Source organism: Phallusia mammillata, chromosome 5 (genome assembly GCF_965637545.1).
Source record: "Phallusia mammillata chromosome 5, kaPhaMamm4.hap1.1, whole genome shotgun sequence".
NCBI lineage: Eukaryota > Metazoa > Chordata > Ascidiacea > Phlebobranchia > Ascidiidae > Phallusia > Phallusia mammillata.
Window position 1 is genome coordinate 5107177 of NC_137256.1, and position 24331 is coordinate 5131507.

Consider the following 24331-nt stretch of genomic DNA (forward strand, 5'->3'; position numbering starts at 1 on the left):
AGTAGGTAGTACGTACTACGTACGAATCATAGAAAACATGATAGACAGACTTTGCTGTGGTTCCCTGTAGCGTTGATGCCTTGATGGTAGCCTGGTAGGCGTGCAGTGCACATAAAGCGCAATCAGTTGAGGACACTAAAGCTACATGTTAGCTAAATCAGCTTACCACCAAACGAACGTTAAACCAATTTTGGTCATTTGGTTTCTGTGCTACAGATTTTTTTTTGATCAGACAGTGGCAATAGCGTAACATTCAGAGATATGTCTCGCATTGTAACAAGTAGCAGTTTGCAATGTAAAAACCTGCTAACCAATCATTATTAGACATGTAATTTATGTGTTTGTTTATATTTAACATTAAAGTTTAAAATAGTTTCTTGAAGAAAGTAGTTGCTGTAGCTAATAAAATAATGGATCCTAATCGACATGAACATCATGATGAAGATTTTGGTGCCATGGATGCCTCCATGATATCCAGCACAAGTCCTTACCAGCCGACTACAGAAAGGGTGCCAGACCGGAGACCTTTTGTTGCTGGTTTTATCTTGGACATGCAGTATGTCAAGTCTTTAAGTGGTACGTAGGTGAAATGTAGGTAGTCTCTGTTCATCAGTTAGGTTTCACTGATAAAAAACTATCTTTCAGGTGTTCTCAAGATGATTGAAATTGTGTTGGATATAATTGTTGCCATTTGTATTGGTACAATTGGTTTATGTTCCACTTCATGTTCAGCAGCATCGTTTTTGCAGTTTGTCTGTATTTCTGCTATGATTGTTACTACTGGAATTTTTATTATATATGCTTTTGGTCTGCAGCAAAAAATTGCAATTATTAATTGGCCACTGACAGATTTTATTAATTGTGCTTTATTTACTCTACTGTACTTTATTGGAAGTTGTTTTATGGCGGCTAGAGCTATTACTGATTCTGGAAAAGCTGCAACTGCATTTGGATTTCTTGCTTTTATTTTGTATGCTATGAATTCATGGCGTTCATACACTGTATTTAGGGTTGACTGCATGAAACGGCAGTCACCTGTATCACACATTGAGGGTGTAGATGAAAACCCTGAAACAAGAGACCTTGCATAAAAATCAGAATTCAAATTTATTATTTATTTAGCCTCCATTATCCATGGTGCTATGTCGTCACTTTAGTGGGACCCACAGCAATGCTCACCTACCAAACCCACAAACAAAATCAGAACATTTCCTGTTAGGGCAAACATTAAACATAATGCAAAACATGGCTTTAGTATGCTATTTGCTCTATATTATTTTAATATCTGCTGTTTATCTATTTTTGAAAAGAAAACAAATAAGGGTAAAATTTATACAGAACAGTCCAAAAAATCCAAATGGGTTAAGTGCTAAAATATTTTTGGTGCCTTTGGAAACATTTTTTTGGTGCCAATGGAAATTACAGCTTCCACGAACATTCCTGATCAAAAATCTAAAGTCCTAATGTTTGTAAATGTATTAAAATGTGTCAACTGATTGTTTTACATATATATTAAACTGATGTTTATAACTTTGTTGTAATGTACTAGTCTTTAATAACCATTGTGTGCATGCAGTCAAGAATTTTATAATTTTCTAATCATCACTACAAAAAAGCTACATCCTAATCATTCTTACTTGTTATTATTTTTTACTTTTAGGGTTTTGTATTGTACTGGTGTTTTGTTAACATGCACATTTCTGTAATGAGGCATCAAGTCACAAAATTTAACTATGATAACCTCATGATTGATTTTTTTCCCTTTAAGCAACAAACTGGTTGGAAAATATGCTGCAGAAATATATTTAGTTGAGAATAATTATACTTTTGTTGCTCAGTGTGTTTCGTGTAAATTCTGTTGTTTCCATCATGTAAAACGGCTCTAGTTGTTATCTTTTATTTTGTTTCTTTATTCACCATTTTCAAGTGATTGTATTGCAAACATTGTAGTAAGTCAGTGCAACGTTTCTTTTGTTTTTGTCTCAAATGTGAAGGGGATCACTAAATGGCAGCCTTTTAAATATCTTTTTTTCCTGTACAATGTTGCTATTCAGTAGCCTACGTAGGACCGTTATTCTATGGTAGATCGTGTTGGAAGTCATATATGCGCTCAGCTTGAAAACAAACTACTGACCTTACTGCCCTTTAGATCAGTGGCATCTTATATACTATGCTTTTTTGTGCAAAAACATTAAAGCGCAATTCACCAACGTATAAAGTCTTTCCGCATCAAGTTACATGAAAGTTGATCCGTCAAAATCGACGTTCAATTATGTTGAGTATTAGACAGCAAATATCGATGATAAATCTGCAATTAGCCATAAAATCACCTCAGATGTACCCATGGGCGTCTGCAGGAAAAAAGTGGCAGGGCAATACTATTGTTACAGCGTCGTTCGAGATGGAAGTGCCCTAATGTTGTGAGAAGATGAACGATTACGGTCGACATCTGGACATCTGGGATGACGACCGTAGATTTGAAAGTCCACTTTTTTGTCACCTAATTTTGTAGCCCACCGACCACCTTTCCGGGAAAAAACGAGGTAACCAACCAATACCCTGATATAGTTTTTCTTCGAGAGTTAGGGGTTGGGGGTATCGGAAGTGTAGGCTAGCCTACGGCTCGGTGACCGGATGTAGCGCGCGAAATTCTTATCTCGCCCATCTTGTTCATTAAAAAGAGAAACAAAACCCTTGCTGATGTCAGCAATTAATTGTATTTGGAACGCCAGCAATATAATTTTACACTTCCAAAAGGAATGAGCTTCTAACATATCTATGTGATTTATCTTTATTTTCACAATGACTAATGTACTCTTATTGCTATGGCAATAAGCACAGCGCATTAAATCTAGGCCTCCACTGTAAAATTCGAATTAGTTTACTGAAAAAATCTGAAACTTCAGCACATCAATTAATCATGTCCCGAGCTCAAGCAGAAAGCGTGATAAAAAATATTATCAGAGAAATAGTGCAAGAATGTGCGAGCAAGGGACACAGTCTATCGGAAACATTAGTAGCATTTATGGTCAAAGCTGTGGTCTTGGACCCTCGGAATGAGTTTAATGTTGACAGAACGTTAACGAAGGACGATGTTCAAAAGTTAATCAAGGTAACGAATATTTTAATGCTAATCTTAGGCAATTCTTTAATACCTTGTTTTTGTGTTCTTCAGTACTGTGTAGAGAGATTGATTGATGTGAGATCACCAAGTCTTGACACCATAAAAATGCAAGTTTACTTTGACATGAATTATACAAGTCGCCGTGAGTTTCTTGATGAACATCGAAGAGTATTAGATGCAAGGTTGACTCCTGTAACAAGGGAAATAACTGACAGCAGAGCAAGGTACCATTAATTAAAAAAATGTAGCACATCACTAAGTTTGCCAACAAATTAAAACTTGGTGCGAAATTGTTTTGTCAAATCTTATGTCCACAAATTTTTTTGTTTAAGAATTAAACAACAATTGATGACTTGACTTATGATTTACACCGCTTGATTGTTTTTCGTTTAGAACAAGAGAAGAATTGGAAAGTTTGTATCGCAAAATTGTTTCCTATGTGCTCTTAAGATCTGGGCTTGGTTCACCCACGGACATTGCTGTGGTTCGAGAAGCTACTGGTAACTGAAGTATATATAATAATAAGAATTTATTTTTTAATAAATAATATTCACTACAACTCTCAACAGCTGCACTGCAGAGTGTTTTCCCACAAACTGAACTTGGAACTTTTATGTCTCTTACAAAAAGAGACAAAGAAAGGCAGCTTCAGGAATTGACTTTAATTGTTTCTGGAATCAGACTGTTTAACAAGGAATGTGGAAAGGGTGGAGAAGGAATTGATGATTGTAAGTTGTTTAGTGCAATGCAATTCCAAATATGTACCATAAACTGCAGATTATTTTATCTAAATTGCATCGCTGTGTAGTGCCTGGAATTTTGAATGAAGCAATACCAGCTACAACACAAAATGTTGACATTGAAATTCAAAACAGCCAGCAAGCAGCATTTAGGTAGGTATAACTGTGCGATCAAAATAGCACCATTACCATACCATTTGTTACAAACAGGTACACAACCTTGGTAGAATCCTTGCAACAGCATGACCCCCTTCCTTCACCAAGTGAATTTCCAATTCAGCTGTTAAAGGATTCCCTAATAAATGTCAGACAACATGAAGCATTTTTAAGAATTTTGCTGGTAGGTTTAGTGATGCACAGATTTTTCCTAACGATGCTTTTAAAATATGAATATTTTGTCAAAGAATGACATTATTGGATGTGCACAACAAGTTGAAATGTTAGTAAACCAACTTAGCGCAAGAATGGAACAACTTCAACAAACTGTTCAGTCAAAAACTGCAGTCCCCACAGCACAAGTCTATGTAAGTACAACTCGTATACAGGTATTGATTGTTTTGTTTGCAAATTGTGATTATTTATCTGTTGTAGCCTCAATTCATCAGCATTTCACACTTGTGGACATGTTTTCAAGATGAAATGGTTCTTCTCAGTGTGTTGAGCAATATTTTAGCTAGCATTGAACCTTTTACGAGGTAAGATGATTGTAAAACTTTCAAAATTTCATTATTGTAGCAATGATATTTTAAAGGACTCAGCGGGACATGTTTCCCGAAGAACTGGTTGCACCACACATACAGAACCTGGAAGTAAAAACAGATGAACAAAGGATTTTAGAGACCATGGGTGGGTGGGTTTCGTCATATGTTACATCCATTGTTGAAAAAACTTTTGAACTTGTAAAGTAATTATTGCAAAAGATAAGAATTAATTTCTTGTGCAAAGGTAGTTGCACAATTGAGCCTTATGATTTTGTAAACTTATACACAAAAATAGGAAATCGGGTGGATCCAGCAGACTTTAAAGACAACCCTGCGATACAGTGGTTGTTCCCAGAGACAACCAAAAATTATGACAGATTACTTCTACAATACAGAGGATGTTGTGGATATGCAATTGTCAAATATGACAGATTGCTATTGCCTGGTAAATACCAAGGATTATTTGTGTGGTCAATATTTACATGACTCCTTGATGTATGTTACTCCTTTTTAGGAAATCCTGATATTGGAATCATGCAATACCAGGAAAAGCTGTACGTGTTTAGCTCCAAAGCTGCAGCATATGAATTTGCCCGAAATCCAGAAGAGTATATTACACTTGTTGGTGAAGCTGCTAAAAAGTCACCAGAGTTGATTCAGCTGCTTGAGTTGCATCAGCAGTTTGCGGCTATTTCACCATATTCACAGGTACGTTTAAACGTAACGCCACTATAATTTTAATAATGAAACGTTGGCAGGTTTTTTGCCCTTTGCAAGAAACCTACACTCACTATTTACTTTGCCCATGTATTTAAGAGCAAGTGTGGCCAAATGTAGTCATGCTTAGTGGCCGGTTGATTTTCGTTATAATACTCTCAATTGGCTTGGCGTATTATGAATTGTATATGAGTGTGCCGTGATCGCTGATCTGCGTTAACGCTTCGGGGCTGATCCCAGTTTTAAAATTTATGTTTATCTTAACAAAAAACTGCAAAAGTTTGACTTTTATCAAAAAGTGTGTAATAATCAGCACTCAAATCGTGCGTACCAGGTGTTTCTGACTCTAGTTTAGGGCAATCCAATCTTCTTACACACACAAGTAGCCTAGTTGCTTCTTCTTGGACTAAAGTAAAGAATGTTTTTTTGCAGGGAGAAGGTGGTAAGTTAATTGAAAAGCCAGTTACCAAATCTGACAGTGGAACTCAAACGGACACTCACATTCTTGAAGAAAATATTGTTAAGGACTATGAGTGGAATGAATGGGAGTTACGGCGCAAGGCACTAAAACTGGTAATTAGTAAACAACTATTGCAGATATCGCGGTTGTGTTTTTAAATAGTTGGAATTATTTACACGTTTCTACTGGCAGGCCAATCTTCGTTCCAAGATAACGAAATCTTCGCAAACCAACTTAAGCAACTTACGTCGACAAAACGCCACCCAGGTCTACCTTCCTAAAGATCAAATTTCTCAAACTAAAACCACAGGCCAAAGTAATGTACCCAAACCACAGGTAAGTGCAACAATCAGTAATAAACACCTAGTCTAATAAATTAAAATTATAATCCGTTTTTTTTTTAGAATTTGGCAACTGTATTTGAGCGGTAACTGATAGCTGCATTATCGGTGCCAACGAATTTTGTATTTTTAGGTTTTTCTTGCCGGATTACGTGGAATCCGAGGCATTCGTACAATGGTAAAGGTTGATTTGACGCGAGACGTTGATGAAATATGAAGTAAATTTATCTTCAAATTACAACTGACAACAAAAAAATCTCTTTATTTTTCAAAACAAACCAACTTGAATTTACTGATACTTTTTGTCGATAGCGGTGGCGAATCACTGCGATATAACGCCACTGACACAATGGAAAGGAAATATTAAATTCACCCAACATCGAAACCCCAAAACAAGCAAATAAATTATACAATTTCGTTTACATTTTGAAATGGACATTTCTGTTGGGTGTTCATGTGCCGTACCATCAAACCAATGCTTGTCCGTGTTGGCTGCGCATATGTCGTACCATCGTCAAATTAGTGTCACACTTTCAAACTCACAATGTTGTGCGTCGGAAAAACTCAAGCGCCCCAAAATCCCAAAGATTGCATGATGTTTTTAAGCTGAAAGTTTGATCTGTTGTTGCTGACACACTATTTGTGCCAATTCTGGCAAATTATTGTACTGTTAAAGTGTTGCGTTCCGATTTGGGCATATTTGTTAAAGCAATAAAAAAGCCTTTGCGATAAGTAAAGGGTGTAATATGTGACAGGTGCACTGCTTCACAAATATCGTTTTCGTTGGGCTTTTATTGCACAAACAACAACAACTGATCCGGTAAAAAAGTTGTTATTGTATCTGATATTACGTGAGGTCGACAAACAGTAGTCGTAAAACTGCGAACGTGGAAGAAATTGCGTCATCAGATTGACACCAACAGCTGGCTGTATTGGATTTCTTACCACTTTTATAGTTACAGGGACGGAATGTTACATACATAACTACACTGTATTGTAGGTTATTCACAAATCAACTCAATCGCCCAAATGGCCCCTTGGTTAATTGCTACCCAAAACCAGCTGACCAATATGACGTAATAGAAAATCGACAAACCGTGACGTTATAAACATTGGTAAACATTGCAGAATCGTCTCTGACTCTCTGTCACACAACTGCTGTAGAGTTCGTGTGAAGAAAGAGGAAGCGGTTATGAGCTAGGTACAAAGCCAGTCATTATATGATTTGAAAGACAACTGCGTTAGTTAACACTAACTTTAAAACAGTAATAGATGGTAAAAACCAAAATATTCGTGTTTGTTTAACCGAAGTTCAGACTCAGAACACGTTTACAATTGCAATTCATATTCACAATTGCTACTTGCAAGACTTATAATTGTCACGCAGATATTTGCAAACATGTTAGAAAAGAATGTATTGTTAAAACGTGGCTAATGTGGCCTAGTGTGGACATACACATATCTAGAAAACGTGGGAAATGTTTTTCCTCAAATTATTCTTATTCCTGTCATACTTTATAGCACTGCTGTTGGTGTTTTTTGTGCTTGATTTCTTTGCATGGTGAGTATACCTGCTAACGGAAGTATGTAATGTCTGAAAATTTGTTTCATAAAACCATATGATTCTTGATACAAGTTCTTGATGCATACACAAATTATTGCAGGAATGGTCCACATATTGTGACTTCACTGATCGATCCTCTGTCCCTCAGTGTAAAGCAACTTCGCTGGCTTTTACACTCAAGGGGAATTAGCTATAATCAAGCTGTTGAGAAAAATGATCTTACAGACTTGATTTTGGCATCCGGCTCAGTGACTAAGGTAACGATTTTGGACCAATATTTTCTACAAAGTAAATATATTTGCAGATATACATTTAGTCTGAAACGGTGTTTATTTATGATAAATGTTTCAACAAATGTCCAAAAGCATAAAATTTAAGACATACTGTAGGAAAAAGTCACATTTGCCCAGTTTGTTGATGAAAACCAGCCTGAAAGCACAAGATTTTACACAAGCAGTGAACTTGATGAAAGCTTGAACAAAGCTGGAGATGTTTGGCTTGTGCAGGTCTGTATAATATTAGATTTACCAAATATATATGTTTAATTCCTGCACCTAATTTGTAACACGGATTGATTTATGCAGGTAATTACCGAGGACAACAATGGAAACATTTCACCTTTAGAATGGAAAAAGCTGATTAAAAGAACGGCAATGATAGGGGTCAATGCAGGACAGATATTCTGCAAGGTATTTGGTACAAGTCATCACCTAGACATAGCCGTTGGACTTTAAAAATAAACTAAATCCATTGCTGAAGCTAATGATGTATTGCTTTCGGTTAAACTTTTTTAAATAATGTGACTAATTTTAGGATTCACCTGATTTATGTGAATCAAGATCTTTTTTGACTTCCCAACTAATTCTTGGCTACCATTATGGCGGTTATCATAAGCTTCATCTACACACTTTAACTCTTCCAACAAAGTAAGTGGTGTTCAAAATTTGTGATTTATTGTTAGCAATGTATCTTACCTTTAACCTAAATTAAACATTTTTGTGTCTAAATAGGAAAAAGTATGGTTTGATAGTAAAAAACTATCTTTTGGTTTTTAGTTGTGGTTCTGCTTTCAAATGGATCAACACAATTTTCAATCAAAAGTTGGAAGTGTCCTCAAGTTTGTCAGATTTTAAACATAGCTTGGTAAACAAAAAGCCTGACAAGAATCACATTCAAGTTTTGTACATTTCGGCAGCAAAATTGACTCCTGCTGTTTTTGGTTCCTTGCAACTTCACTTTGGCAAAATTTCAGTGGGCAAATTAGATTTTTCTGCTGATAGTGTTGATGTAAATAGTTTATTATCACCAGATACTTTTGTTTCAAACTCTATTGTACATTTTAAAACACATAAAACTGAGTTTCTATATGGGAACAAAACTGCAGAACACATGACATTTTCCCATTTATCAATGTATTTAATGATGCTTAATCCTGACATAAATCTATTTTTTACATTCAGTGTGTACATGTGCAATGTATTGGGTGCTTTATCCATTTTCACCTGTCAAGGTTATGTTGTGTCTCGCGGATTTGCGGTGTTAAAATCCTTACTTGCCTACAATATTGTTTTGCTTGGTGCATGGTTGTTGTTTTCAAGTGTACATTTTCAACCTTTAAATGAACTCATAGAAAATTTCACAGGAATTTTACAAAAAGCAAATTCAACAGATGTTGCAGCTTTCATTCGCTCTGGTGTGATAAGGGCTATGCAAATGCCTTACCTTTTTCTCACTGGGTTTATTGTATTTTTTAACTTTGCGTTTATTGCTCTACAAAGGTTGGGCCTAATTTCCTACGAACATGAATATGAACTTACAGAATTGCTGCTGGACAATGATGCCCAAGGGACAAATGATATTTCTCATCGCTGGATACAAAGACTGGCCACACCTGAACTATGGCTACAACCTCTTATTCCTAATGATTACATTGATGAACTGCCTGTTTGGGAGTACTCTCCAATTGCTAATAGTTCTGATGCTCCAGAAAATGACAGATGTCTATCTGACAGAACATCATCAGTGTCTCCAGTACGTTCCAATGAACCAAACCAAGAAAGAGGAAGACCTTGTTTTCCATCCAGCCCAAGACAAACACCAACTTTATCACATGGAATACTTAGATCGATTCGCACTTGCCTGCGGGGAAGAAGTCCACGACTAAAAAGAACAAAGGGTCCCCCCAAAAATATGAGGAGAGACACCTCATGTGCCATATGCTTGGATCATTTCAGGTGTCGCGTATTGGTTTGCGGCCTTCCTTGTAGTCATGTGTTTCACAATAGTTGCATTCAAGAGTGGTTGTACAATGATAAACACTGTTGTCCTGTTTGTCGTTGGCCGGCATTTAAGGCCAAGTAAACGATAGAAAACATGCAAATTGTCATAAAGCTTTAATTATGATACTTTTGATGATGTAATATAGTGTTTTGCGGTGCACATTTATCTATGATGCTTCAAAAAGTATTGGAAACCCGAAATATAAATATTTTCGCAATGGTTGTTCACCTATGTTGCTTAACGTATTTATGTATTTTTTGATCAGAAAGGTAAAAAAAGATCACTAAAAGTGCATCGTTACCTTCAACTGAGTTTGTACGGATAATGACTCTGTTAACATGTTGACTAATATAACATGTTTAAGATAACCTAGTTTAGGCGCGGCAAAGTTTTTTGCGTTACCGACTTGTTGGGTCCGGCATTGATAAGGAACCAACATTTAATATAATACTGAAAATTTGTTACCTTCAAACTCATCAGTCTTCATGAATCGATGTAGAGTCCTGGGTTTTTTGCCGCCTTCAAGTTAAAAATTCAAAATTATAAACCCTTTTACTGTATATCACGACAGGGCCCGCACCGTCTCAAATTTAAGTTACCCCCAACGAGAATCACCGTTTTCTAAAAATATTGTCTGCGGGAACGATGAGCGTTTTCACGAGAGGCCTCTCTTTTCACGTGCCCTTTTTACACATTAAGTGGCACGGTTTGTAAAAATGTCACATTAAAAAAACATTCCTACACATGAACTTTATTTTTCATAAACAATCGGAAAGGGTATAGTGCAGCATATTCCACAGCAACCTAGCGGACATACGACGTCCTATCGACGTCGAATGGATGTCGAAATGTCGTCGCGACGTCGAATCGACGAATTTCGACGTTCGGTTGTTGTCTGTAATAACTTCGTTTATTAGACGTCCAGTTTTGGTAACTATCAGACCAAACCAGAGCGTCAAAGTTTGGACGTATTTTTGACGTACATATTTGGTCAATTTTTACCTACTGTGTTCCCCATTTTAAAATTGACCTACTTTCTCGTGCGTTGTTGCACATATTGTATCTTATAGATTTGCTTGTTTTTTTCACAAAACCTTTTTTGGCGGAGGCAGTGCGGGTACTCCATCCAAGTGTGCTGGAGGTGGCAAGGGACGTTGGTGGTTACTTGAAACATGTGCCTGCTAGAAAACGAGGTCGCTTGTCCTCCAATTCAAGTTCGCCCGCTTGAACTTTGCATGTGGGGTTCCAGCAAAAAACTGGAACAGTGGTGTTGTTCATTTTACCTTTTCGCGTTCTTTTCACACATCTTCGTTTCCTTTTATTAAATATTTTTAACTGGAAGCTGGTGGACTACTTACGAAGACTATTTGACGTCTTGTACAGACGAAAAATGGACGTCGATAGGCGAGAACAAGCGTCTTTTGGACATGAGTTTTCGACTAAAAATCGATGCAGAATAGGCATCCGAAAGAGAATCAATGAATGAATTTCAACGTCAATATGACGTCCAGCTAAATACGTCTTAATTTTGGACCGTATCGACATCTTTTACGTTTGCACTTTCGACCAATAATGTACCAGGTTTCGACCACTAGTTACTAGTATCTACTAGTCTAGTAGATAAAACGAATAAGTTTCGACGTCAACGTAAACACGTCTCAATTTGGGAACGTTATGTCTTTGAATTCTTTTGAATCTTTTGAATTTGCATTTTCACCAAAAATGTACCAATTTGCGACCACTGGTCGTGACAACAATTCGACGTCTACATGACGTATACGAATCTGCTGGGAAACCACTATCTGAGATATCCACCATCCGATCTAACGAAGAAAGTGTAGGAAATGCGCAATAGCAGCTGCCGAAACATTTGCCCCACCCAGTTGCTGACTGTCCTCGGGACACCCCGGCCTACAGAACACGTGCCGAGGAACTGCACTGGTGGTTTTGTTTAGGCGGGTTTCCATCAGCCAGCCAAATTAGCGGGTTTACCCACCCGCCCTACCGTTTTACATAAACCGTTCTACCCCTTCAGGTTTTCGGTCGGTACAGCAGAACATGCCCAGTATAAAAACATCATACAAAAACACTTAACACGACAACCTCTGTTTTTTGGTGTCATTGTTGTTTTGCGAAACCGTTCAATGAAAAAACTAATAGCGATAATGCAATTATAATTTGACTTGAACCGGCCTGACTTTTTCTTTGAAAAATCTTATCCGGTCCTGTAGTCAAAAGATCAATCAAAGACAAATGAAACGATGTAACAAAAAGGATTTTTTCGGGACCCTTTCTTCCAATTGCACCTGGTGTAAGTTTGCTAAGTGTAACTTCTTTGGTTTGTTTAATTAACATCGGACTGTTCTCGTATGCGTGTAGTATTAATGCGTCTGATTCCGGTATATCTTACTGTTAACAACCAACAGCGGCAAAACAATCCTTGCCGAAATCAGCGTCGTGGTTTGTGTAAATCAACGTCATAACTATCGTTGGGTCAAACGGTTGTTACACGTGTTGCATACCATATCATTCAACAAAGGAAATGTTATGCAAAATGGTAATATGGATGCTTTATATTGACACTCAGGAGACATTTTCTGTTTGTTTGTTTGTTTATGTACCGTTTACTACATTCACAGATAATATATTTAAGGTTGATTACCATTTTTCAAATTATTTGAAACAGACTTTATAGCTATACACTTTGATTCGACTTTTCCAGAAATTTTTATATTCACAACGTTTTTAGTGGTGTTTTTACCTTTTAAATTTAAATAATCAATTAAGAATTCTTCCGTTTTGCCTTTCCGACTATTCCGCCAATTCCGTAAATGGCTGTCTTCTCCGTTTGTTTCGTTCCATGCAATTTTGGTCAAGAATAACAAAACTTTCCACTACACCAGTGGTTCACAAACTATGCGCCGAGATGTCATTAGGTGTGCCGCAAAAAATATTGAAATTAAAATCAATCAAGTAGAGTAGTAGTACCAGGTGCTTAGACCACTAGGCCAACATGCTCCACGTCTCTGAGATGCTATTTAACTATGAGAGTGACCTGTATAGCGGCTTTATGACCTCATAGTTAGTGCCTTTGTCAGCTAAAAAATTTATTCAAATGTTGGAAGTGCGCCAAATAATTTTTGTTTTTTCTAAAATGCGCCTTAAAAGAAAAAAGTTTGGGAACCACTGCACTACACACACAAATGCTGGTTCCTTATTTAGAAAAGTAGTTAATCATGGCCTCGCGAATGGATCAGGCGATTGAAACCAAGAACTTACGACCTGTAAACGAAGGCAAGTTGTTGTATCTTCTATCCAACGATATATGAAATACAAATGTTAATCAGTTTAAGTATTTGTGCCCCTGACAACATGACAAATTGTGTAATAATAGAAGCTTAACCTTGTTTCACCCGTTTGGTAATCTGCTTGTATACTTGCAGCTGTTGTGGAATACAGAGTTATTGAAGATGGAGCACTTGCACATTATCTACAGGAAAGAGAAAGTAATATGAATTTAAAACTATTTGTTTTCAAATTTTTATGACCTGTGTTAATATGCAAGACCAAATTCAATCGATTTATTGTAAATTTGTGTTTAACGAAATCTTTTTTGGGGTGTACGTTGTAGTTGAACATCATTTTGAGAATAATGTCAGTGAAAGAAGAAGAGTTATGGGTGACATCAAGACTGCGAAAGAACTTCAAGATGAAGAGGACAGAAAAGCAAGAATCCTAACTTTGGATGAACAAGAACAATTGTAAGCATCAATATCTGTATATGCTATTTTTATTTATTGAATAAAAACATTTTTTCTGTTTTTATTGAAACATTAGAAAAGAAATGGACGAGCAATTAGCAGAAGATGTTCAAAAAAAGTTGATATTAGAAGAGAGGGAGAGAAAGGAGCGCGAGGCTAAGGACAATGTAAATTTTTGTTTTCAGAATCAAAAATGTATTGTTATGTTTAAATTTGTGTATGTGTAGGAAATTGCTATGATGATAAGAGAGCGGGACAGAAGAAGAGGTATGTAGACAAATTATAGTTTTACAAGGGCTACTCTAAAATATGCAATCTATACGCAATCTACTAAAAAAAACTAACTAAGATGTTGACGGTTTAGGGCTATTAGGGCCAGGGTGAAGGTTTTTAATACAAATAACTATATAGTTTAATCTCAGATACCTTTTGGGCTTAATTTTCTTACAAGTGTTAACATGCGGCACTATAGGTATTTAGTACCACTCTCAACACACATGTGAATATTAAGCCTAAACTGGGCATCTAAAACTAAATTATAGTGTTATTTTTATTATAAACCCTCACCCAGACCCTAAAAGCCATAACAGTCAACATTTTTAAAAGTTGCATACGTTTTATAAGTAGATTGCGTATTTTAGAGGAGCCCGTTTTACAACATAAAATTTTGTGCTTCAAATTTAAAAAATATTTTCTAAAGGTTTAAAATACAATATATTAAGTTAATTATGGGTCCCCTTCCATGAAGGGGACACATATTGTTTTTGTCCGTATTTTTTTTTCTTTTTTCTGTCTAACGCTGGTTTGTGAGACGCGTTTGGTCAAGAAAGAGTGCTTTAAATTGATTTAAATTTACAGAGATGTTATTTAATAATCCAAATTTGATCCTCCTGAAGTTTGACCCCGATTGACCCAGCGGTTCACCCACAGGCCCCCAAAACGTATTTTTTTTAAACGGCTGTACTGACTACAGTACAGCATCTTGGAGTTTCATGCTTTGTTGTTTGGTGCAATGTAAAGTTTTTTAAAGAATTTTGTATCTTTTTTTCGGATTCACCCATTTTTTACCCTTTAAACCCCGAAATAATCGGTTTTAGTTTTAAGGCAGAAATGCATGCCCTATGGTGCAGAAATATTTGAAAAAGTTAACAATTGTTTAAGCAGGGTATTCGTTTAGTATTTAAAATTTTGCCAGTTACCTTTACAACCCATAATATGTGTACGCTATCAGTCAGGTATAAGTCCCAAGGGTGGAATTCACTGGTTTACGATTAAGGTGGCAGAGCGGGAGTGCTCAGCTTGACGTCTGGACAGACGTTTTACGAGACAGTCGTTTTGGTGATTAGTAATCAGTTTTTTTGTGCAGCAATGCTGATTGAGTTATTACGCGCATTTTCAGTTTTGGCGAAGGTTTTACACCTAAGACGTAGTTTAAACTCGATAAACGTACTTCGGTTTCGTTTATGTCAGGCAAAACATCGTTGATCAACATAAATATGAAATTTAATAAACTTGACTGTTTCGAACGCCGTGATAAATGGTCTTTAAATTCTCGTTGTCAGCTTGACCGTCTCATAACCACGGGTCACTAAAGGTCAACTTGTAGGCATTACAACACCGTTACGAATTTTTCGTCATAATGTATCTTCTTTATTTTTGACAAATCAGTTCAAGAATCAGTACTTAAGTCATGTATAAATTAGGCCGAACGGTATTGTTGAACACTAAGGACTGCATGCTATTAAAAACAGTGTCAAAAGGTGATTAAACGGTCGTTTTTGCGAAACAAAGTTAAGTGAAAAACAAGTTGTTATGTATACCTTTGTAGCAAACGACTTTTTTATATAGTGTCTAATACAACAGTTAAGGCTTTCTAGGAAAATTTGTGTTTAAAAACTGAACTTGAACCACAATATCAAGGTCAAAGCAAGAGATTAAATTGAATGTATTTTCCCCGTTCTTTTTTCACCGATTTTTTGTAATTAAATGACAATAATGATGCTAAAGGGATACGGAAAAGAACTTTTAAAGTTAAGTTGATGCTTTGTGAAAAATTTGTCCTTAAGAATATAAAAATAACCGCCACATAGGTTTACCGTAAATCCGCATAAACACCCGTGTGGGGACCCATTCGTTTTTGCTTGCAAAAACAATCATGTATGTAGATAAAATTGTGTATAGTGTAGTAAATTGGTAAATATCATATAGAATATATAAAAAGGAAGTATATCAGAAACCCACTTTTCTAGTTTAGGTGCAGATCATTCAATTGAAATTATTTTTGGTTGTGGCTTTGTAAAAAAAGAAATTGTTTAGTTCGTGTTCAAAAAGTCAAATCATATTTCATGGAACTAGCGAACCCCATTACATACACATTAACATTAATTAGCTGACAAATTCAGCACACACTTAAATCAGTCTGTATATTTCTTATGCGAAACACTTTGGAAATCGATTTCGCCCAAATATATGGCATCGTCAGTCCTAAACAGGAAACAAATAAATCACGATGTAAAAAGATAAAAATGTAAAAGAATAAAAACGGATACAGGTATGTTGCAGTTAAACCACACAAGACCCTTATGTTGGTTGGTTCATCTGAGAGGTGTGTTGCGTTGCTGAGGCGGTTTGTGTTTTTCCGTTTTTCCCATTACATACAATTTCAAAGGGGATAATACAGTTAAATGTCTTTTTTGATGAGTATTATAGGCAGTGTGGTTAAATGTGACTACAAACTGTTATGGTGTATTTATAGAACAACACACTTATTGGTACAACAGGATTTTATATGGCTTGTTTGTTTCATTTGTGATTTAAAATCATTTCATACCTATGTGATATGCTAAGCACCACAGAACCTCACACAGGAAGTAATTTAAATCAACTCATTTTGTTTTGACTGCATATTTTTTAGCATTCTGTATTTTCAAACGATGCAAACCATTACAAAATTTTGCAAAAAAACTGACTAATTTAGGTGATTGATGTACTATACTTTAGCTGCAATGTGATAAAACATATATGTCACATTTTTTTATAAAAGAATTGCGGCAGAAACGATCAGACCATGAGTTAGCACAAAAGCTAAGCGAGCTTGACATGTCCCCCAGCGACCACTCCCGGATGAGAGAAATGTCAGATGAGGTTGGTAAATACAAATCCTGTCAAACTAAATTCTTAGTAGACAAGTGCACCTTTTGTTCACTAAAAAATTCTGTTGTATAAACTTGTATGTGGGTCTTTTAATTAACTCAAGTTAATCCATTTTAGTTTTATTGACATTTATACATAACATTTTTATTGTCGCACATGTCTTGTACACCCACGCGTCAGTTGACAGTAATAGGAAATTATTTTAGCCCATATGTTTGTCATACACATGCCCACGTAAATTTGATGACAACGAGAGTGTGCAATGACGTATTGAGACCAAATTTTAAAGTTTGTGACTCATTTATTTTTGGTGCAAAACTAAATATGTAAACGGCCATATGTATAGTTACAAGACATTAAATAGAGGTTTATTTGTGAACAGGAACTCGCAAAGCGTTTGCAAGAAGAGGAAAAGTTGCGGTTACGACGAACGGAGGCGCGGCACAAAAACATTAAAACCGTTGTGGAAATGCAAGACGAAGAACTTGCGAGGTTAGCCGATCCCGTCGCTGCTCATGCCTGATAGCGATTTGTTTTACCTGTTGTAGTTCATCCATTTTTTAGATACATTCACGAACGGGATATGTACGAAGCCGAGATGATGCACCGTCAGCAGCGTTCCAAAAGCAAACGTACAAAAATGGTGAGATAATCCCTTTCGATCAAAATATTTTGTTCATAAAGAATTCCCCCGAAAATTGTTGACCTGTTAACTTACAACCATTAGAATTGTTCTGGTTAGAGTGTTTGTTTTGTACGTCCGTTATATGCTTTATATATGCTGTAACAAAAGCCTACGTCCTAAAATAGTAAGTTAATCCCTTGTGATTAATAGTTTTTGTTTGTTAAGAGTTTACACTGAAAAGTGTTGACCTGTTTACTTACAACCCTGTCTTTTCAGAAAAAAATGTTTGTTTTTTTACGTATGATGTCCGTTATATTCTTTACAAATGCTATATCAAACCGCTAAAATGCATTACCAAATCTGCTGGATTTTTTTAACCTACGCCTTGCCATATAATGGATGCTAGTGACCGGCTGATAAAACGCTTTCAATAGTCCTGCCGTACTATGATTTGTATCTGTTTATGTGATGATTTGCAGCCTCGTGGTGAACCACCTCCGGGTTATCATCGGCCAGACGAGCGTTACGAGCCACGACCCAGCTCCTCAAGACATCGAGATGAGCATCATTCGCGGCAACCGGACAGTCACCATAGTCATGGCCGTCCAGAGGAGCATTCTTCCTCCAGACATCCTGGGGAGCAGGGAAAACGCCCGGGACCCCGTCGACCTCCGCAACCGTCCGGCCGTGATAGAGACGAGACGGTTCCGAAATCAATCGAAGCTGATTTGCCTGACAGGTTACTAATCTTCACATGGTCACAGTTAGGATTGTAAAATCACAACACATCCACAAAAATGACAAATTCGAATTTTTTATTGTTGCTAATAAACACATTTTGATTTTTAAATCCAGTTGTTACAAAAAAAAAAAAAACGGTCGGCAGATTATGGAAGCAACAAATAAAACGCGATTTTTAACGATAAGAAAACTAATAATGTAAATTGTCTGATCTCATTTGTTCTAATATGATACTTGGTAAGAGTTGCCAAAACTCCAACGTAGTAACATTTTCCTTTCTATATTAAGCCATTTATTATGCCTCAGTGCACGGCTGTGTGCGCTTGACATTTTTAATATAACTTGACTTGTTACGCTTCGACAAACATAATTGACCAATTAATACCTTTAGCTTTCGTAAACTTTTTGATTATATACAAGTGGTTAAGATTCTGTGCCTATATATTTTTTTAAACTCAAGTTATAACTTACATCTGCGACGAACAATTTGTCGGTTTTGCTTGCGCACCTCTTGCAAAGCTGCGCGTACCAGCAGTGGTACGTCAGGGCTTTTCAGGTAGTACGCGAATATCATTTTGCAATATATACTCGATTCAAGTCAGATTAGCTGACCCAACACAGCCTGTGTTTTTGTACATAAACCGTATTCTGACGTTTTCCAGGAATTTGCTAACCTAGCTGGTTTCATAAATTTGCTAGTGCAGTCAAGAATAACTCTTGGTCTATCCATTCAAACTAGTTTAGGTGCTACTGATTGACAAAAAAGTCGTCAGGTGGTACGCGATCGGTATGAGGTTGAGAACCACTGCTTTACAACCTCAAGTTCATATCAAACAAACTAGTACTTTTTGTTGTCAATGGTTGACTTTAAAATAAGCTGTAAAAACATTTTGCAGTCCTGCTTCCCATCGACGACACACTGTTCGCCAACAGACTACTCCTAGTTTCGAAGAAGAGCGACCAAAGCGAAGAACAAACAGCGAGCGACCACGACGACCACCGCCCCCTTCAAGCTCCTCTCGCAACGGCGAAGATATGAATCAGAGAGATTTACAGCGACGGCGTTACGAAGAAAATTCGCGGACAAGGTCTGAGGAACATCCCCGATTAGGTAAGCAGACGTGTCCAGCAGTCATGACATGTTGCAGTAAAGACAGCCAAAGTTCGTGCCTTTAAACCCGTTGCCCCTTGTGGTATCATAAAAACATCATTTGTCACGTGATATTTCAACACGAAAAAAATTGTATTACTTCAAGTAAACTTTTGTGTTTTGACTAGTGATGCACCGAAGTTTCGGTTGGCCGAAACATTTCGGCCGAATCCGTTGTTTTCCAATGTTTCGGTTTCGGCCCGAACTTTTTTGAAAATTCGGCCGAAACCGAACTTTTTTGTTGTATGGAATTAAAGCCTTAAATTTCATTTTCGCCCATACGAAACATCATAAATTAACTATTTGTTGTATTTATAAATTACGAGCCACGTTGTCTGCAAAATATTACAAGTTTAGCAAAGCTTATGCATTGTGAAAGTTATTTTGGTTTGTCATAATTGAGGTCACTCGCATCAACAACACAAGTTACAGTTAAAAACATTCATAAGAATGGGGATTTTAGGTTCGGTCTGATTCGGCCTCAAGGCCGAATATTCGGTTTCGGCCCGAACCTTTTTAGGCGGGTTCGGTGCATCACTAGTTCTGACCACAAAAAATTCAAATCGCTTTCTCAACGAATTGTTTAAAATTACGAACTTTAAATGTTTTGTACTGTGTTACTCATTTGGTGGGCGAATCTGTTGTTACGCAGCTGGTGACGTAGATCCGGATGACATCACGTACGGTCCCGGCTTTGCGCGCTTGGCAGAGGAAGAAGTTCGAATGCGACAAGAGGAAGAAGCCTATCTCAGAGAGCGAAAGAAAAACAAAGGCGATTGTAAACAACAATAGGATGTATGGTTTTGTATCGATAAGTCATGTACACATGCGCTGTATCAGACCTTTTTTCGGTTTTGGGTATCAATCCTAGAGTTATTGTGATTTGTATGTCTCATATAATTGATTAATCATTTTTTAATTGAATCACTGTTTTATTATCAAGCCAGTACATCACCTATCATATGCCCCTTGTTTCCCCACATGTAAAGAATCAATTTATTTGATAACAATTTTGTAATTGCATGGCTGTTTTTTTAACAAGCCTGTACATCACATATCATATGCCCCCTGCTTCTCTACTACATGCAAAGAATCAATTTATTTGGTATCATTTATGTGTGGAGTTCCTTTTTACTTACTGCCAACAAAATACCAAGAAAGCTATAGCTTAAAACTCAAGAAAATTTTGATTTTTTATGCGGCCTTAACTTTACCTATGCTTGTCGCTTTTTGTTGCAACTACAGTATTTAGTGTTCTCCTGACTGTTTTATTGTATTTCATATGTTAATCGCCATGTATGTACTGTTTTTATACCTTTTCATGTGTGGCAATATGTACATATTTCTCTCACTAGGGACCAATAACGTATTGCTGATTCCAAAAGTTTCATATCATGTCGATTTGTTATGAGTCGTCACTAATAAAATGTCAGTAACGTTAAAATCCACAGATATCTTTTTTTGATTATGTCAGCCACAGCGACAAAACACAATCCACAATCAAACAAAGGTATAAGATATTGCAAGTGCTGACAAAACAGAGCAATGTATGTACATTCAGGTCCAACTTTTAACTTTTACTGGATTTTTGTCTACCTCTTATAGAACTTAATATTAACATGAACACCATGCTTTTACATGTGACTTTTGTGCACAACAAAAGTTGGTTGGTAAACAAAAACTCACAGACATGCTCAACACACAATTAGAGCCGCAGAGATGTTTTGTAGCAAATTGTTTCACAGTTAATTATAATAAAAAACTGGACTGAGTCTTGGTTAAAAGTGAAAATGAAGCTAAAACTCAAGCCGGACACCAAATAAAACAGCTAAGATGACAACTTTAGGGCGACACAAGAATACAAATCAAAAGCAATGGTGTAAACTCTGCCCAACAGAGCTTTACAATTAAAAAAGTAACAACTGAAAACCTATCCGTACAACACGGTTGGATTTATGTCCCAATTAGTTTGATCCATAAACACTTTCATCACTGTATGCGATGTACAGAAAAAAATCCTCTTCATGGTGCTCCTGCAAAAAAGAAAAACAAACAATTTATATACAGCATAAAATGTTTGGAAATATCTTTAAATGCATACCTGGTACAGCTGACCCATTGTGGTGCTTGTTGGTGGAATCACATTGTTCACAAAAAAGAATAGCGCCTCTTCTGGGCGAAGATGAATCCTCTTGCGAATCAGAAAATAAAACTGGCCCACTGTAAATTTAAATTGTACATAATAAAACAGGCTATTAATGTATTTACCAAGGAGGTAACCATCTTATATTTACAATAAACGGGATAAGGCAAAAAGTACATGATATGATATAAACTGGGTGGCTGTCAGCAAAGTCTATATAAAACACAAGTTATCCAGCCTATTGTTACGCAATAAAGCCTATGTAGCCATTTCGTGTCCAAAATGATACTGTGGGTAGAGAAAAATAACATATAAATTGTCTTATTTTTCAAACTGGAGAGCATAGACGCGAATTTGATTCGCCAAATTGAATGAAAATTTCGGGTTCTAACATTTTAATGCAATATTAAAAGCTAAATTGCTGTTTTTCATGTAAATTTGGCTGCTTAATCTTCATGTAAACTTTAAATATTTGCGTTCAGCATGCATTATCACGCTCAAATGTTAGAACCCAAAAGTTTTAATTTTACCTATCAAACTCGCGTTAAATCCCATCAGTTTGTAAAAATCAGACAATTTATGTGTTTTTCCCTATACCTGCTGTATTAATTTGGACACAAAATGGCGTCCATGCGGCTCTATCGCGTAACAATGGGTTGGACTACTTGTGTTTTATATATACTTTGGCTGTCTGTAAAGGTGACAAATTTCACATCAACAATGTCACAATTTGCAAATAATACAACAAAAACAAAATGAACTATCCATAGGTTGTGACTATCATTGCTAAACACCTACATAAAGGTAGAAGGCAAAACAAAATGGTTCATTTATTGGCTAGTAAAATATCTGCCAATGATCAGAAAACACTTCAGTTACAGCAGCCGCTTGTCTTGTCTGAACTTTATAGATAGTCAATATTTGGGAAAAAATTGTTTGCCCAAAACAAACCCACATAAGATTTGGTGTGAACTCTTGATTAAATACCCTTTAATTGGAAACTCATGACTTTCTTGTATGTGTATGAATATAAACACATACATGTTGGAAAAAATATTTAAATTATTCCTGATGTATTGGCACCATTTTGGCTTAATAATACGGTGTAGCTGCAGCACATTCAGCCATTATTCACCAATTGTGCCTGAAACTCATAGTGCTCCATAACATTGTGCAGCATTTCCGACTCAGTGATTGTTTCAGTGCAATTGTGTTGCTATGTTGTCTTTCACCAAGCGAAATAAACTCAACTCAAACATAACAACAAAGGTTGAATCCAAGCATTCTTATTTCAATATATTACCTGTAAGATCAGAGGGAACCAAATATTTTTTCTTATCAAGGTCTCCAATTCTTGCCTTTGCTGCCTTCTCCACAATAACCTTCCAAATACGCAGTGTTTATGGAAGTGTTCATATACTTCACATATTAATTTTACGAACTTACTGGTACTCGGTCAGGATACTTTCTTCTGATTTTTTCACCTTCATTTCTCCTCTTATCAAATGTGTGTTCTTCCTTGTATTGCCACTTCATGATTTTATTCTTTTTCAATGTGCTTTCAGGCAAACGGCTAAACCATAAAACAAAGGAGATTACAGTATTTTCCAAAATTAAACCAGAAAACAAAGAGAACATTTTTTTACTTCATACTAAAGTTTTTAGTCCACAAACTTCTACTACGTATTTAAGTGATACACACTAAATCTTTTAACAAATTATTTTAACCAGATTACCAGGTTTGCTCGTGTATGCAAAAATACAATTTCAACAAGGTACAAAAAATAAACACAAAGTGAGGCTACAACTGTACAAAAACGTGTTGATCTACAATCACGCCAGCGAAAACATGACATGGTAACACATAATATCAACTTTTAATGTGAAACAAGCCTAACTACACGTAACTAATGTTTCATAACTTCCCTAAACATTCCATCATTAACAAAATGCAAACAACAAGCACAGAAGGTCAGCTGACTGAAACATAACAAAGCATGACGTCACATGCAATAGCAAAGACACTGATATTCATCCGCGCATGATTTTATTTGCATGGAAAAGCTTTTTACTTGCAATATACACGATTTTAGCTTTTGTTTAATAAACGCAAATTTTATGTTTTACGATGGTTGCAGGTTTTTACGTATTTAATTTCAATACGTGTCCAATTCCGTAATTGATTCGTTCATGGTACATCCAGTTGTTTTTTTAAGGTGTTTTTGCAAATTTCTCCAGCGGTTTCCCAAAATTTGCCAGTAGCCTAATAAATAATTCGTTTAAGCAAATATGGCTATTTTTTGGTATTTAAATGAAACGCTTGCGGTCTCTTAAAACTACTTAGCGGTCACCCAAACTAAACCTTAAAAAAAAACCTGGTCATAGGCATTAAACAAGTGTAAATCACATTTGTCACAAACTTAAAAAATAAATAAATATTACGTTCACGTTTGAAAATATAGACATTTTTTAAAACCCGAAAACGTGACATTTTCTATTGGCTCCAGGTATCTACGAGGTCCGAAATCTTAAAAATTGTATAGCTGACCGGGCTTCAAAATCAACCAAGGTCTAGCAATGAAAATTTATTACAGCTCATATAAGTTAATACACCTTCGATTCAATGCGAAAGTTTACAGGCCTGGTAATGAACTCTTCAACCCTCCAGTGGTTGTCGATCACCGGCCTAATCTTGCATCTCTATGCACCTCAGTGACCAGTACAAATAACTACGTTTGCGTAAAGTCAAAAATATGAAGGTAAATAGTTATGTTATGACGAACTTACAGAGGTAAGGTTTGGGATGAAAAGGTGTTTTGTAGACATTTTTT

General features: G+C 36.3%; 5 protein-coding genes across 6 annotated transcripts; 4 read left to right on the forward strand and 1 right to left on the reverse strand.

Annotated features, from left to right (window-relative positions):
- Positions 1-327: 327 nt before the first annotated feature.
- LOC145229046 (CKLF-like MARVEL transmembrane domain-containing protein 4) lies at positions 328-2023 on the forward strand. Its single transcript, XM_080094301.1, has 2 exons — positions 328-576; positions 646-2023. Exons 1-2 carry the CDS (start codon positions 411-413, stop codon positions 1089-1091), a joined length of 612 nt encoding a protein of 203 aa, XP_079950427.1. The 5' UTR covers positions 328-410; the 3' UTR covers positions 1092-2023.
- Positions 2024-2794: 771 nt separating this feature from the next.
- Positions 2795-6807, forward strand: LOC145229044 (cilia- and flagella-associated protein 206-like). The gene is made up of 14 exons (XM_080094298.1): positions 2795-3112; positions 3176-3348; positions 3518-3624; positions 3694-3852; positions 3933-4017; positions 4075-4204; positions 4269-4388; positions 4456-4559; positions 4616-4710; positions 4861-5010; positions 5080-5273; positions 5715-5855; positions 5935-6078; positions 6217-6807. Exons 1-14 carry the CDS (start codon positions 2810-2812, stop codon positions 6298-6300), a joined length of 1989 nt encoding a protein of 662 aa, XP_079950424.1. The 5' UTR covers positions 2795-2809; the 3' UTR covers positions 6301-6807.
- A 446-nt stretch (positions 6808-7253) lies between these two features.
- LOC145229045 (E3 ubiquitin-protein ligase RNF103-like) lies at positions 7254-10149 on the forward strand. Of its 2 annotated transcripts, XM_080094299.1 has the most exons (6): positions 7255-7644; positions 7748-7904; positions 8037-8153; positions 8232-8336; positions 8461-8573; positions 8703-10149. In XM_080094299.1, the coding sequence occupies exons 1-6, from the start codon at positions 7562-7564 to the stop codon at positions 10006-10008; spliced, it is 1881 nt and encodes a 626-aa protein (XP_079950425.1). In that variant the 5' UTR covers positions 7255-7561; the 3' UTR covers positions 10009-10149. The 2 variants fall into 2 exon arrangements, with proteins under 2 accessions (XP_079950426.1, XP_079950425.1); XM_080094300.1 differs by lacking the exon at positions 8037-8153 and having other exon boundaries at positions 7254-7644.
- Positions 10150-12835: 2686 nt separating this feature from the next.
- On the forward strand, positions 12836-20747 carry LOC145227726 (uncharacterized). Its single transcript, XM_080092624.1, has 11 exons — positions 12836-13221; positions 13371-13433; positions 13559-13688; positions 13765-13855; positions 13916-13955; positions 16732-16832; positions 17224-17333; positions 17406-17484; positions 17946-18205; positions 19104-19318; positions 20010-20747. The coding sequence occupies exons 1-11, from the start codon at positions 13164-13166 to the stop codon at positions 20147-20149; spliced, it is 1287 nt and encodes a 428-aa protein (XP_079948750.1). The 5' UTR covers positions 12836-13163; the 3' UTR covers positions 20150-20747.
- Positions 20748-20795: 48 nt separating this feature from the next.
- On the reverse strand, positions 20796-23153 carry LOC145227729 (gamma-aminobutyric acid receptor-associated protein). Its single transcript, XM_080092629.1, has 4 exons — positions 22947-23153; positions 22804-22882; positions 21459-21577; positions 20796-21390 (listed from the first exon to the last, which is right to left on the reverse strand). The coding sequence occupies exons 1-4, from the start codon at positions 23136-23138 to the stop codon at positions 21322-21324; spliced, it is 459 nt and encodes a 152-aa protein (XP_079948755.1). The 5' UTR covers positions 23139-23153; the 3' UTR covers positions 20796-21321.
- Between the last annotated feature and the right edge of the window lie 1178 nt (positions 23154-24331).